The 15,172-nt window shown below is 39.7% G+C and overlaps 1 protein-coding gene across 1 annotated transcript in view; it reads left to right on the top strand.

The window, feature by feature from the left end:
* The window catches only part of HAO1 (hydroxyacid oxidase 1), a 70,954-nt gene that overhangs the window by 4,330 nt on the left and 51,452 nt on the right, over positions 1 to 15,172 (top strand). The window contains exon 2 of the mRNA XM_006159499.3: positions 4,884 to 5,035. Coding sequence (XP_006159561.1) covers positions 4,884 to 5,035 — 152 coding nt within the window. The remainder of the gene's footprint in view (positions 1 to 4,883; positions 5,036 to 15,172) is intronic.

The following is a 15,172-nucleotide window of genomic DNA, read 5'->3' as shown; positions in this document are numbered from 1 at the left end:
TCTTTACCATGTTTTTTTTTTTTTTTTTTTTTTTTTGCTGTGTAACTTGCTGGGTGACCCTTGGTTTCATGCCCTGTACTCTCTACCTTATCACATGGAACTAATAACAGGCTTTCTGCCAGGATTGTGATAGCTTTGGGTTGATGGCATGAAGAAAATGAAAATTCTCATTCTGATTTCAAACAAGACCATACAACAAACCAAACCCAGATAGCAAGTCGTGATAGTAGGTCTGAATATTGCAAAGACATATATGAAATGTATACATCTCTCCCTCTCACAGGTAAAACGAAAGGTCTTTCTCAATGACAGCTTTATTTTTTTCTCTATACTCAGCTCTAACAAACACATTTTGTAATTCTGGGGATCAGGCCCGCTCATGTGACCCAACAGTTGCTTGAAGACATTTCTGGGTAAGACTTGGGGCTCTAGTCTTATAGAGGGAAAAAAAAATTACAAAAGGACAGATGAATGGAGTAAAGAACAAAGTTTTCTATCACAAATATGGCAACTGCAGGACAGATATTAGCATGCTACATTTTTATCTGCTTGGTGTTGAAAAAGAATAGTATTTTGTCTCTCTTAAGTATTAACTCAAAGTAGCTGTCTCAATTGTGTTCTGCAAATATTTTGTGATTTTTTTTTCCTGAAATTATGATTGACAGAAAGGAATTCTACAATTAAAGCATTTAGAAGCCCTCATGATTTCAGAAAAGGGAGTCCTTCTCTTTGCTGCTACAGTACCTATTTACACTAAAAATTGTGTGGTTGTCTTTTCAGTAGCAAATGATAAAGGTAATATCCTTTCACTTTATCTGAGGAACAGTAGAAACTTACCAGTGGCGGGGCCAGGGAAGGTGTAGTGGTTACATCTCTGGATTCCCACATGGCTGATGTGGTTCGAGTTCCAGACCTGGTGGCTTGAAACTCACGTCAGGTGCATGTACATGCAAGCTCAAGATCCCAGGAGGAGAGTGGAGAAGGGATTGTGACATGGCCATCCCCCCCTAGGGGATGGTGATTTCTTACCTTCCCTCTCACTGTCTCTGTCTCTTCTCTCTCTCTCTCCAGTGAACACATGTGCCCTAAGGCAAAAATCTCTAAAAGAAACAAACAAAAACAAAACAAAACAACAACAAAATACCTCACCAGTGGCATTTTCAGTATTCTTCCTAGAAATAAATGTCCCCAGTTATCTAACTAGTATGCACCTCAGGTATATAAGATACTTTTTGATTTATATATTTTAAATATTTAGAGTAAAAAATTAATGTGGAGAAAATTGGAATGCAGTGTAATAGTATGATAGTCTTAAAAACAATATTGCACTCTGTTTTCTTGATATGATTTAGCCTCGGCACACAACTTTTAAAAAATGTCTTGAATTAAAAATATTTTTCAATAAATTCTAAAATAGCTATTCATTTAATTGTATTTCTCATTATTATTTTAATTTGTCTGCCAGAGAGAGATGGAGTTGAGAAAGCAAGTTGCCAGGTCCAGAATTTGAATCACTTTGGGCCATGCAGGAGTCCAGCGCCTTAACCACCATGCCATCTACTGGCGCCACAACTTTATTTTTAAGTTTATTTTTTTCTTTCATAAGGGAGAAAGAGTCAGAGATCTCCCCCAACAGAATAGGTTCTACATGACACAGTCCACCCCTAGCCTGTCAGCCCAGACGCTGGTCATGTGTGCCTGCCATGTTCAGGGACTTTCCAGGCACCAATCAGGAACTTTCCCATGTCAGTCAACTTGCCAGAGCATTGTCTTACACTGCTCCACCATCCAGCCTACAACACACAACTTGAAAGTTGGATGATGCGTGAGTGCCCGCTGTCAACAGAGCTACCACCTCTCAGGGAGCATATATATCACCTGATTTTTCTGCTAAGTTAAACTTGAGGCTCTTATTGGATGTGAAGTGTGGACTTAAAACCTGTGAGAGGATGCCCACTTTGACCCCACTTCCTTTATTCAGGCATCTTATTTTCTTTCCTTTGTAAAACGTTTATTATTCAATTAGTTAACTGTTTTGTTGACCTTATTTTTCCCCTAAAAATGGAGGCGTTCCCCCTATTAGAACACAGTCCAAGATTATAGTAAGATACTGTTTTATGTATGGTTGAAGGACTTGGAAAAAGGTATTGAAACTGACATCATTGTAGGTGCTATTTGGAAAACATCAAAATGCAAAGGAGTCTTTAGAGAATATACATTTTTTTTCCCCCAGTGATTGTATCTAATTTAGCCCTCAAATTGCATTTTGTGCATTGGTTGACAAGTTTCAGAAGAGAAAGCAGTATTGGAACCAGCAGTTAGTGTAACGGCTATGTCGCTGGACTCCCACGTAGTTGACAGCGGTTTGTGTCCCGAACCCGGTGGCTTAAAACTCACGCTGGGCGCGTGTGTGTGCGTGCCTAAGATCCCGAGAGGAGAACGGAGGAGAATGATTGCGGCATGGCCATCCCCCCTGGGGGGTGATTTCTCACTTTCTGTCTCTCTGTCTCTCTGTCTGTCTGGCGAGCACACACGCCCTGTAGCAAAAACCTCTCAAAAAAAAAAAAAAAAAAGAAGAGAAGGCAGTATTTATGGGGAAGCAAGAGCATACAGTTATTAAAGTGACTGTGCCACCAAGTGGGCAATCGTAAAGCTACTGTTGAGGTAGAATTGCACTTTCCCTTATAAATGAGAATTTGACATTGAAAGTGCTCCTTCTGACACATACACACACACACGCAACTGATTCCCTGTAGCTTCGTGTGTTCTTTTCATAAAAGCTTTCATTGTTTCTTCAGCTGTAAGTACATATTAATGCTGTCCAAGCTTGGTATGCCAATGGCTGCTATTAAAATCATTTTCTCTCATTCTAATAACACACTTAGAGATGATTGGTAATAAAAACTCTCTTCCAGGAGGCTGCCTCCTCTCCTTCAAAATGGAGATCAAAGAGTCACGCTGTGAGGGTCGGTAAAGAAGAAAAGTCTCCCCGTCATAGAGCATGTGGTGTAACATAAAATAATGACAATTGTGATGTTCAAAGGAATAACATAAAAATCACACAGTAAAACTTCTTTATTATGCTTTTTCAGGGACTGGATGTTTTTACTTTATTATGTGAGGAAAGGTTGAGTTACAGACCCTTAGCTATTTCACAAAGCAAAATTTAGGCAGAATTTTTTCTTCTTCTACAAGAGGTATGCTTCAGTTAAGGCCTTTTATTTATTTAATTATTTTGGTTACACCATGACTACATACTTGACTAAATTTATGAACAAATCTAGACCTCTCTGGAAGTAGAAAGTCTAAATAATGGAAGATGCACACTGGTTGGTTATGTATATGTGTACATACAACACATTTATTACACTATTGCACATTAGAAATCAGGCTGTTTCTTTATTTTTAATTATTTACTAAGGAGAGAATAATAAAATCAAACAAATAGAAGATATAAACTATGACAGGAGGGAAGAGAACTACTTCTGTAAATTTCACCCTTGAATTTTAGGTTGAGTTTTTGGGAGTCACAGAAAAAGTCATTTAAAATAATTTTCAGGAGGCAAAAATTCTTTGAACCAAAAATTTCAGATTTGAGGAGCATGTTCAATTAGAATGTAAAAAATCTTTATCATCATACTTCAATGCATATAGCATTAGGCTCAAGGATTTTGAAGAAACCAAATTATAATTTTAAATTTAATTTCCTTAGGTTATTGTCTATTTTATAAAAAAAGAGACAAAATGGTTATAGAACTTCTCTTCTTCTTCTTTTAAAGAGTTTTGCCATAGGGTACATGGTGCAGAGAGACAGAAACAGTGAGAGGAAAAGTGAGAAATAATCCCTCAGGGGAGATGGCCACACCCAATCCCTCCTCCTCCATTCTCCTGAGATTTTGGGCACACATGCACACATGCCTGAAATGAGTTTCAAGCAACGAGATCTGGGACTTGAACCGCTGTAGGCCATGTAAAGTCCAGCACATTAACTGCTATGCCACCTGCTGTTCCCCATAGCATATGTTTTTAACATTAATCTGACCTTTATGCCTTTTGTATACTACTTTCAAAATAGCTTGGGGAAAATGAAATTAAAACTATGTTCACACAAAAACCTGCAGGTAAATGTTTGTAATGACTTTATAACTGCCCCAAACTGGAACAGCCCTAATGTTTATTGATTTGGGAATGGATAAACAAACTATAGAACCCCTATACATTGAAATACTATTTATCAACCAAAAGAAACAAAGTAGTGATCCGTGGATGAATCTCAAGTGCATTATGCTAAGTGAAAGAAGTCAGACTCAAATGCTCTATCCTGTATGATTCCATTTGTGTGATATTACAAAGCAGAACTACAGAGACAGAAGAAAAACTCAAAGAAAAGCAAAAACAGATGGGTGGTTGTGAGGGGGTTGACGTGGGGCGAATTCCAACTACAAAAGCAAATGAGGAAATTGTCTTTGAGATAGTTGAACCATTCTAGGACATTTGTCAAAACTCACAAAACTACACACTAAAAAAGGTGAATCCTATTGTATGTTCATGATACTTTCATTAAAACATTGCTTGGAAAATTCATTATCTTATTAACTTTCTTTCCAAGCAAACATTAAAATTTCATCTTTTTCTTTAGCTTTATAAAGTAATTTACTTAACCGAAAGACATCCAATGTTCCCCCTCCCCCCCCCTTTTTTTTTAAATAAACTGTAATATCAAAGTTTTGGTTATGGTTTTGAAAGTCTAAAACTTCTTTTCTCCCTCTTTCTTTCTCTCTCCTTCCTCCCTTCCCCCTCCTTCCCTTCCTCCCTTCTTCCCTTCCTTCTTTCCTTCCTTTTCTCTCTCTCTCTCTCTCTCTCTTTCTTCCTTTAATTTATAGATGGAAGCTGTATCCTCGGATGCTCCGGAATGTTGCCCAAATAGACCTGTCGACTTCCGTCTTAGGACAGAGGATCAGCATGCCGATATGCGCTGGGGCCACCGCCATGCAATGCATGGCTCACGTGGATGGGGAGCTTGCCACTGTGCGAGGTAGGAAGGGCCTCTGCCTAGGGACAGAGGCGCGTCCCTTTAGTGAGTCCCTTCTCTGTACACATCAGGCAGTCACTTCCCTGGATGTTTTTACATGTGGAAAAATTAAGCTCATTGGCCCTACCATCAAAATGCCCGTGCATGCTTCTTCTGCTCCTCTGCCTTCTAGCTGTGTGACTCTAAGCAAGGTACCCTCTCTGTGTCTTGGTTTCTACTTGATTGTAAAATGGGGATAAAATAGCACCTAGCTCACTGGGTTAATATGAGAACTGAATAAGTTCCCACATATAAAGTGCCTGGCACAGGATAATTGCTTAGTGACTATTATTAGTTATATTATGAATGTTAATATCAACATCTCTGAAAAATCTAGGTAGTAGCAGAAGTGGGATTTAGCTTTGCGACCACCCAGTTTCAAAGCCCTCCCTGGTTCCCCTGGAAAAAGTGATTCTTACAAAGAGGGAGCGAACGCAGTCACCTGGTCTGTTATGTTGTCTTCCAGTTTTAGATCATGATTCTTACAGATGAGCCATATTCTTGGTAGAGATTTTCAACTGCCTTAGGAAAGAGCATGAGAAAATCAAATATGGTATATACAGAAATCTCTTCCAAGGGCTAATTTATTAATTTTCTCAGTTCCCTAGCAACTATGAACATTTGAAAGGTTATGCTTTTACTGATAAATCTTCCCAAATCCTGCCTCAGAAATGCATGTAAAAGTTGGTAATGAATTCTATGTGATATCCTTTCATAATAGGCCAAAAGAGCATGAACCAAATTCTGTTTTAAAGCATTTTAGTTCTGAGAATAGATGATCTTGTGGACTCACTTCTCCCTTTGGAAAGTCTGCTGCAAAATTCTACCAGATTTATCAGAATGGTACAATGAGATTGTGCTGATAGACTCAGGTCAGAGGCTGGCAGCATCTTTAATTCTAGGATCACACACTGGTAAGTAATTTTGGACCCCAGCCATTTTATAGTAATTAAATATAGACTGAGAGAAATGGAAAAAAAGAAAAAAGAAAGAAAAAAGAAAAATGCTACATGGATATATGTCTGCTTAAAGCTAGATAAGAAAGGCCTTTTTAAGCATGACAACACAGGAAACAATCATTGAAACAAAAGCAAACAAATGAACATGAAAAACTAAAGCTTCAGTGCTCTCAAATTTCTATAAAAATTGGAAGCAAATGGCAAACTAGAAAATTGAAGAAAAAAAAAAAACCATGGCATAAGGTTAATAATACAATATATAAAGAGCCCTTATATTTGAATAAGAAAATAACATATTACCCAAAAGTGACCAAAAGATCTAAGTGCACAAAAGATAAATATAGAAAATTCACTATTTGAGACGTAAAAGTCGCCAATAAGCATATGACACCTACACTGTTTCACTATTAAGCAAGAAAGTGCAAATTATCGCCATATATTTTATTTTATGGATATTAATAATTAAGGTTATGTAAAGTATGGCAAGATTAGGAAGAATATGTATATTTGAAACACTGATGCAAAGTGGAACAATTTTTCAAGAAGATAACTTGGAATTGAACTTAACATCAAAACTCCAAAAATGTGAATTCCATGCATTATAAATTCTCCTGTTGGGATTCCAAGGAAATAATATTGATTTTGAGAAATGGCATCACCACAAGGATTTTCATACTCCTTTTATTTTTGGTAGTACAAGAGTAGGGGGAAAAAATGCCTCATGTCCCATAATTGGAGATTGGCTGCAAAAAAGAGGATGTATTAAAAATGGGATAAAATTTGTGCCAGCCCCACAGTTTAGTAGTGAAGTGCTCCAGATCCCACATGGCCAACAGCAATTTGAATCTCAGCCCAAGTGGCTTAAAAAACTTGTGTGTGGGGGGAACCAGCAGTTAGCGTAATGGCTATGTCGCTGGACTCCCACGTAGTCGACCACGGTTCGTGTCCCGGACCTGGTGGCTTAAAACTCACGCCGGGCGCTTGTGCATGCGTGCCCAAGATCCCGAGAGGAGAATGGAGGAGAAGGGATTGCGGCGTGACCATCCCCCCTGGGGGGTGATTTCTCGCTTTCTGTCTCTATGTCTCTCTCTGTCTGTCTGGTGAGCGCACGCGCCCTACAGTGAAAATCTCTCCAAAAAAAAAAAAAAACCAAAACAAAACTTGTGTGTGTGTGCTGGGCTTGTGTGTGTGTGTATGGGCCCAAAAGTCTCAACAGGATGGAGAAATGGAGGAGAAGAGATTGCCACACTACCATGCCCCATTGGGAATTGGTTTCTATCTCTCTTGATTTGTGGTTACATCTTGAATTGAGGATATATCTTGATAAATTCATTGTTAGTTGAAAATACCATTTGATTGAAATGCCTTTAATATACTTAACCTCCGGAACATGATAGTTTATACTAGCTTACCTTAAATGCGCTTAGAACACTTGTATTAGCCTCCAGTCAGACAAAATAATCTAACACAAACCCTGTCATTTTATAATATAATAAAGCGTTGAATGTAATTTAAGAATACTACACTGAAAGTGAAAAACAGAATGGTTGTGTAGGTATACCAAGTATGATTTCTACTGAATGTATATTACTTTTGCACCATCATAATGCAGAAAAATCTAAAGTTGGGGACCATCTACATTACTTCATTTGATATTTAACAGGTGTCATTGTCCCATTTTGTGGCCAAATAGCTAAAATCCAAGAGAAATCAGGTTTTCACAGCTAGTAAGTGACAGGATTTACTCTCCAACTCACTTCTAATAATTCCAAGGCCAGAGCTACTTATTTTTGGTGGGGATGAGTGGGGGAGCTTCCTTAGAAACTAATTTGATAGTTCAAGAAGGGCTATTTCGCTCAACATTGTTTTCCCCAGCACTAATCTTGAGGCACTGTTATATTCCTATGAGAGTTGTATCCCTTTAGATTTATTTAACAAACATGTATAAAGTGATTACCATGTTCCAGGCAGTATTCTAGGTGCTCTACAAGGATGAAACAATGTTTGCAGAAAATGCATATTATGAAAAGACTTATGCATGGATTTCAACATTTTTTTTGCATCAAAACAAACTCATATTTCAGTTCCATTTTCTGCAAGCCTTTTGAAGTCTCCTCGGATTAAAGCACTGAATCCTCAGAGCAGCTCAGAGAGGTAATATCATTGAACCCGTTCTACACAGAGAATCTGAAGTACGTACCAGAGAGGTAATTTGCCTTGTATTAAGAGATCTCTAAATAACAGAGATGGGATTCAGACCCAGGCAGTGTGTTTCCCAAATCTGGGCTCTTAACTACATTTACTGCTTTTGTTTATTTTATTTTGAGAGATTTTTGCCATAGGGCGCATGCACTCGCCAGAAAGACAGAGACAGAGAGAGAGAAAGAGAGAAATCACCCTCCGGGGGGGTGGCCATGCTACAATCCCTTCTCTTCCATTCTTTTCTCAGGATTTTGGGTGTACACACACATGTGCTTGGCATGAGTGAGTTGCAAGCTGCCAGGTCCAGAACTCAAACCATGTTCGACTACATGGGAGTCCAGTGATGTAACCATTATGCCATCTGCTGGTCCCCCTGTGCTGCTTTTAATTGACAGAAAATCTTAGAAAGTATAATGAAGAAAAGCCCATTTATCAATTACAACCCTCTAGAAGTAATCAGATTATAACTTTAATTACACACAATACATGGTCCCCCCAAGGAGAGTGAAGTATGTCATAGACATTTGGATAAGGTGGCAGAACCAAGAGGGTATAGTGACATTGAGGTCACAGAGGAATTAGAGATGACAATGAAAAGCTATACACGCTGCCATAAGAAATCTAAGATCCTTGATCGAGTTCCTGTTAGAGCAGCATCACAGTTTTTAAGGGGAGTTCCGGAGTTCCAAAAGTTTGTTGAAAAAGATAATGAAATCTTATGAAAATGTGAGTTTATTTTGGTGAGAAAAATAAAAAAGAAAGCCAAGCATAGATTTCAAAATAAGTATTTTCCCTGAATCTTTTGAAGACTCCATGTATAATCTGAATTTTGCTAAAAAACTCTCTCAAGGCTTGTGACATTCTTAAGGTTTTTGCCTCTGTTCCAATGACCTTCTATGAGTTGTTGGTGTATTCAATATTTAGCTGAATCCTGACAGTCAACGGTCACCAGCTCACAAGGGAGAGTATCCCTTAGTTGGTATCTTTTAGGGTGGGTTAAGATGTTGCTCGAAAAGAAAAAAGTAGTGGCAGAAGAAGATACTGTTAGTATCCTGGATACATCCCCTTGTTACTTCCCATTTCTGTCAGATCCTGTGGCTTTCTGCCTGATACTTTCTCTTGCAACAGGGTCCCATCTCACTTGGTAGGTTGGGAGTAGGAGGGCCTCTCTCAGTCAGCAATGGAAAGCAATTGCTGAATAATACTCCTGCTCTTTCTCCTTTTAATCAGCATATCTATAGCATTTTCTAATATTGAGGTTTTTGTTGTTTTGTTTGTTTTTGAGAGATTTTTGCTATACCGTGTGTGTGCTTGCTGGAGAGACAGAGAGACAAGGAGGATGGCCACACTGCAGGCCCTTTTCTACCATTCTCTTTGGACTTGGGGCATGTACACACATGTGCCCAGTATGAGTTTCAAGTCACCAGATCTAAGGACTCAAACCATGGTTGACTATGTGGGGGTCCAGCACCTTTACCACCACACCACCTGCTGGCCCTAATACTGAGTTTTCTAATAATCCAGAGGGCATAGAGTGCCAGTTGCCCACAGAAGTCACCTGCTCATTAACATGCCTTCCATCATTGTCTGCCTTTCTGTTCCTGTCTTGCTTCTCCACGCCTTCAACACATATTGGGATCATTCCCAAATAAAATGGTATGTGTGGTGGTTAAGGCACTGGTCTGAAATGGACGACTGCAGTTGAAGTTCTGGACCTGGCAGCTTGAAAATCATGCTGGTTGCAAGTGCATCCATGTTCCACATCCCAAGAATGGAGGAGAAGGAATTTGGAGTGGCTGTTCCTTCAGAGGGTGATTTCTCACTTTCTCTATGTCTCTGTCTCTGGGCAGTGCACACACCCTATGGCAAAAACCTAAGCCAAATGAAACCAAAACAAGACAATAAAAAAAGAATTGTACCCATATCTTATGTCATTGTTGGTTTCTGGGGGGAATGAAAAACAAGGTAAGAGCTAACTGAAAGCTTTCGGTGGGTAGCCGGAGTTAAGTTGAAATAAGAGTGCAATGATGTTGGTATTTGGTAGAGATTCTTTTCTAAAAACTCAGAAAATCAACATGGGATAACCACAAAGTTATTATTTTATTTATTCCATTATTCCCAGTGACACTGTGGGAAACTTCTCATGACTGATTGTTATGAATATTGTGAAATCTATGGATTTTTGTTTCTTATTATCTAGACTCTAAGGTTTCCTCTTTGTAGGAACTTAGCTCATAGGGAGGAAGAGAAATCAAGGCCATATGAAGAGGACAAAGGTTAGAGATCTCCCTGAAGGGCATGTGCCTTTCAGCCTGGACAGTGAAAGTTACTGAGCACTATTGGGAATGAGCCGCAGGGCATGATCTGGCCGGAGTAATTAGAATGGGCCTGCAGAAAGTTCTGGACGTTGCCAGGGCACCAAGTCTCACTTTCTCAGATTAACTTTTCAGACTTCTTCACAGAGTCCCACTGCGAGGGTCCTTCATCTTTCCTCTTACACTTCCCCCTCCCCTGTATGAACTGGACCCAAGGAAAGAACTTTAATCTTTACACTAACACGTGGTTGTAGAAAGACTAACAGCTTACACTTTTTTTATCTCCTTCCTTCCTTCCTTCCTTCCTTCCATCCTTCCATCCATCCATCCATCTCATTTTGTCCCTTTGCCAGAGGGCACATGTGTCACTAGAGAGAGAAGATACAGGCAGAGAGGGAAGTGAGACACACTCCCATAGGAAATGACCCTTCTACTCCTCTTCTCCTTTCAGGTTTTTGGGTATGCGTGCACATCCACCTGGCATGTTTTTCAAGGCACTGGGTCCAGGACCATGCATTTGGCCATGTGGGATCCGGCTGCCTTAACCACCGCACCACTGGCTGGACCCTTTTTCTTCAAAATGGCTATGCAAATAAGGTTGCCAAATAACATACAGGACTGGTTATATTGGAATTTCAGATAACTAACAAATGTTTTCTTACTCCGTGTCCTGTATGTTTGATGAACCTGGCAACCTTACTTGAAAAAGAGCTTTATCATTGGAGTTCTGGTGAGAATTCATGAAACAAGTGCTAGAAAAGAGTACAAAAATGGGGCATACTTTTTATTTATCCCTTAGACCCCAAGTTTCAAAAATCTCTTTCTTCCATTCTTAAAAGATTGCTTTGGATGCTGGATGGTGGCACAGTGTTAAAACTCAATGCTCTGAGAGGCTGACTCATATTGGAGGGTTCCAGCTTAACATCTAGGGACCTCCCTGAGCATACCAGGTGCCTGTGTTCACGTGATTAGAGAAGGGGCTGGCGCTGGGAGTGGATTGTGGCATTTAGACCTTGCTGAGGTGCTGTGTCTCTTGCTCATGGAAGAAATGAAATAAATAAGGTTAAAAACAAAAATTCACTTTTCTTTTTCTTTCTTCTTCTATTTTTTTTTAAGAGAGAAGATTGCTATAGGATGCGAGTGCTCACAAGAGAGACAGAAAATGAGAAATTACCCCCCAAGGGGATGGCCATGCTGCAATCCCTTCTCCTCTATTCTCATCTCGGGATTTTGGGCATGCATGCATATGTGTCCTACTTGAGTTTTTTCTTTTCTTTTTTTTTGGACAGGTTTTTGCTATAGGGCACGTTCACTCGCCAGAAAGACAGAGAGACAGAGAGACAGAAAGTGAGAAATCTCCCCCCAGGGGGGATGGCCACACCACAGTCCCTTCTCCTCCATTCTCCTCTCAGGATCTTGGGCATGCATGCACACGCGCCCAGCATGAGTTTAAGCCACCGGGTCCGGGACTAGAACTGCAGTCTACTACGTGGGAGTCCAGCGGCATAGCCATTACGCTAACTACTGGTCCCTGCCCTACTTTAGTTTTAAACCGCTGGGTCCAGGACTTAAAAATGCAGTTGAGCACGTGATAGTCCAGTGACATAACCATTATGCCATCTGCTGGTCCTGAAAAACTCACTTTTCAAAGTACACTCCATTTATTACTTAATGGAAATAAAGAAAGAAAATTGTTCTTTTCTTTCCTGAAAAATATTTCTGTTTTAAGCTTCATGCAAGGACTTCAGAAATGCCTTTAACAGCCAGGCTTGTCATGTAAATGTCCAAAGAGGAGTGAAGGTAAGAACATTGCATAAAGTGGCCTTATCCACCGCACCACTGGCTGGACCCTTTTTCTTCAAAATGGCTATGCAAATAAGGTTGCCAAATAACATACAGGACTGGTTATATTGGAATTTCAGATAACTAACAAATGTTTTCTTACTCCGTGTCCTGTATGTTTGATGAACCTGGCAACCTTACTTGAAAAAGAGCTTTATCATTGGAGTTCTGGTGAGAATTCATGAAACAAGTGCTAGAAAAGAGTACAAAAATGGGGCATACTTTTTATTTATCCCTTAGACCCCAAGTTTCAAAAATCTCTTTCTTCCATTCTTAAAAGATTGCTTTGGATGCTGGATGGTGGCACAGTGTTAAAACTCAATGCTCTGAGAGGCTGACTCATATTGGAGGGTTCCAGCTTAACATCTAGGGACCTCCCTGAGCATACCAGGTGCCTGTGTTCACGTGATTAGAGAAGGGGCTGGCGCTGGGAGTGGATTGTGGCATTTAGACCTTGCTGAGGTGCTGTGTCTCTTGCTCATGGAAGAAATGAAATAAATAAGGTTAAAAACAAAAATTCACTTTTCTTTTTCTTTCTTCTTCTATTTTTTTTTAAGAGAGAAGATTGCTATAGGATGCGAGTGCTCACAAGAGAGACAGAAAATGAGAAATTACCCCCCAAGGGGATGGCCATGCTGCAATCCCTTCTCCTCTATTCTCATCTCGGGATTTTGGGCATGCATGCATATGTGTCCTACTTGAGTTTTTTCTTTTCTTTTTTTTTGGACAGGTTTTTGCTATAGGGCACGTTCACTCGCCAGAAAGACAGAGAGACAGAGAGACAGAAAGTGAGAAATCTCCCCCCAGGGGGGATGGCCACACCACAGTCCCTTCTCCTCCATTCTCCTCTCAGGATCTTGGGCATGCATGCACACGCGCCCAGCATGAGTTTAAGCCACCGGGTCCGGGACTAGAACTGCAGTCTACTACGTGGGAGTCCAGCGGCATAGCCATTACGCTAACTACTGGTCCCTGCCCTACTTTAGTTTTAAACCGCTGGGTCCAGGACTTAAAAATGCAGTTGAGCACGTGATAGTCCAGTGACATAACCATTATGCCATCTGCTGGTCCTGAAAAACTCACTTTTCAAAGTACACTCCATTTATTACTTAATGGAAATAAAGAAAGAAAATTGTTCTTTTCTTTCCTGAAAAATATTTCTGTTTTAAGCTTCATGCAAGGACTTCAGAAATGCCTTTAACAGCCAGGCTTGTCATGTAAATGTCCAAAGAGGAGTGAAGGTAAGAACATTGCATAAGCTCCATGGTGGAGACCCTTGCAGGCTTGAGGGTGTATGTTTTATGAAAATGGGCAGCCACTCTGAGTTCCGGCTCACCCATGGGAATGAGGATATGAAGTTGCCAGCTCTTCAACGATTTTAAGAGAAACTAGAAATCTTGATTTTTATACACAATCTTCTTGTCTTTTAACTGTTGGCAAATAAATCGAAAATGTGTAAAACACTCTTTAGGATAAAAATGTGTGGGCCAAAGCAAATACTTTTGTGGACTAGAACTTGTCCCCTGGGTTGTCCAGATGGGACATCTGATTTATGTGGAAATTCACCGCTAACTAGTTTTACTTCTTGAGGCAGGTCATTTTCACTCTCTAGGATTATGGCTCCTCGTTGATTAAGTGAGCTGCTTTCGTAAGACCAGCAGTTTGCACACCATGATGCAAGGAGACCGCAGTGATGCAATGAGACCGCAGTAGTTTCTAGGGTTCTTAGACAACCTGTGCAGCTACTTTTGTGTTGCATATTCGGGTTTCAAGAAAGAGTTTTTAAAGAGAAAGAGAGAGAGAGAGAGAGAATTCTGCTGCTGAAGCAAAAACAAAGAATAAGCTTCCACAATGATAAAACCCCAAAACCAAAACAAAATAAAACAAACAAACAAAAAAACCCAGAAAATTCCCAAGAGGAGTGGGTGGGTGATCTTAACAATTTTTTTGTAGTATAGAAATAAATGGTTTTGTCCACATTTTAAATCTCACCAAATACAAAAAGAGTGTTGTTCATTCAAAGTATAGAGCTACTGATTGCAAAACAAACAAACAAGCAAAAACAAACAAACAAAACGCAGTTTCTCCTACCATACCCTCAGTATACAGACCATGTCTGCCAGCCGGGAGTTCTAATCTTATTTAAATCTGCTACAAACTACCCAGAGATAGTATCAGATCCCACAAGTTGAGGTTTCAGATCCACAGGACTTCTCCAACTTCAGATGCCCGTCACAAGTCTGGGCCTTCAGAATTTCAGACCAACCAGCTACATGTCCTGTTTCCACAACCCCCTCTTTAGGCATGCTTAATTTGCTAAAGTGGCTCACAGAACTCAGGGAAGCACATTTTTCAGTTGATTATAAAGGATATTTTAAAGGATATAAATAAATAGCCAGATGAAGAAACAGATGGGGTAAGATCTTGAAGGCTCCCAAGTGCAGGATCTTCTGTGTCTTTGGACTTGGGGTGTGCCGCCCCCCTGACATATGGATCAGATCCTCTTCATGCTTTTTTTTATTTATTTATTTATTTATTTTTTTATCATCATATCTTCTTCATATTACATTGGATTACATGTAACTTTACTGTGTATTACATTGTTTCTTCAAAAGGGAATGCCATGCACGTCAGTCAGTACAGAGACATTAATCTCCCCACTTCAACATTCCATATCTTTTCTGTTTTCCCCAATCATTATCTTTATTATTCTAATTATTTTTATAAAACAGTCAATTGCTATTTCTCGTTTTGCTTGTAAAAATACTTTGCCCATCATGAAA

This window comes from Tupaia chinensis, unplaced genomic scaffold (assembly GCF_000334495.1).
Source record: "Tupaia chinensis unplaced genomic scaffold, TupChi_1.0 Scaffold000633_1, whole genome shotgun sequence".
Lineage (NCBI taxonomy): Eukaryota > Metazoa > Chordata > Mammalia > Scandentia > Tupaiidae > Tupaia > Tupaia belangeri.
Note: the sequence above shows the minus strand (reverse complement) of the source record. Positions and strands in the feature narration are given on the sequence as shown.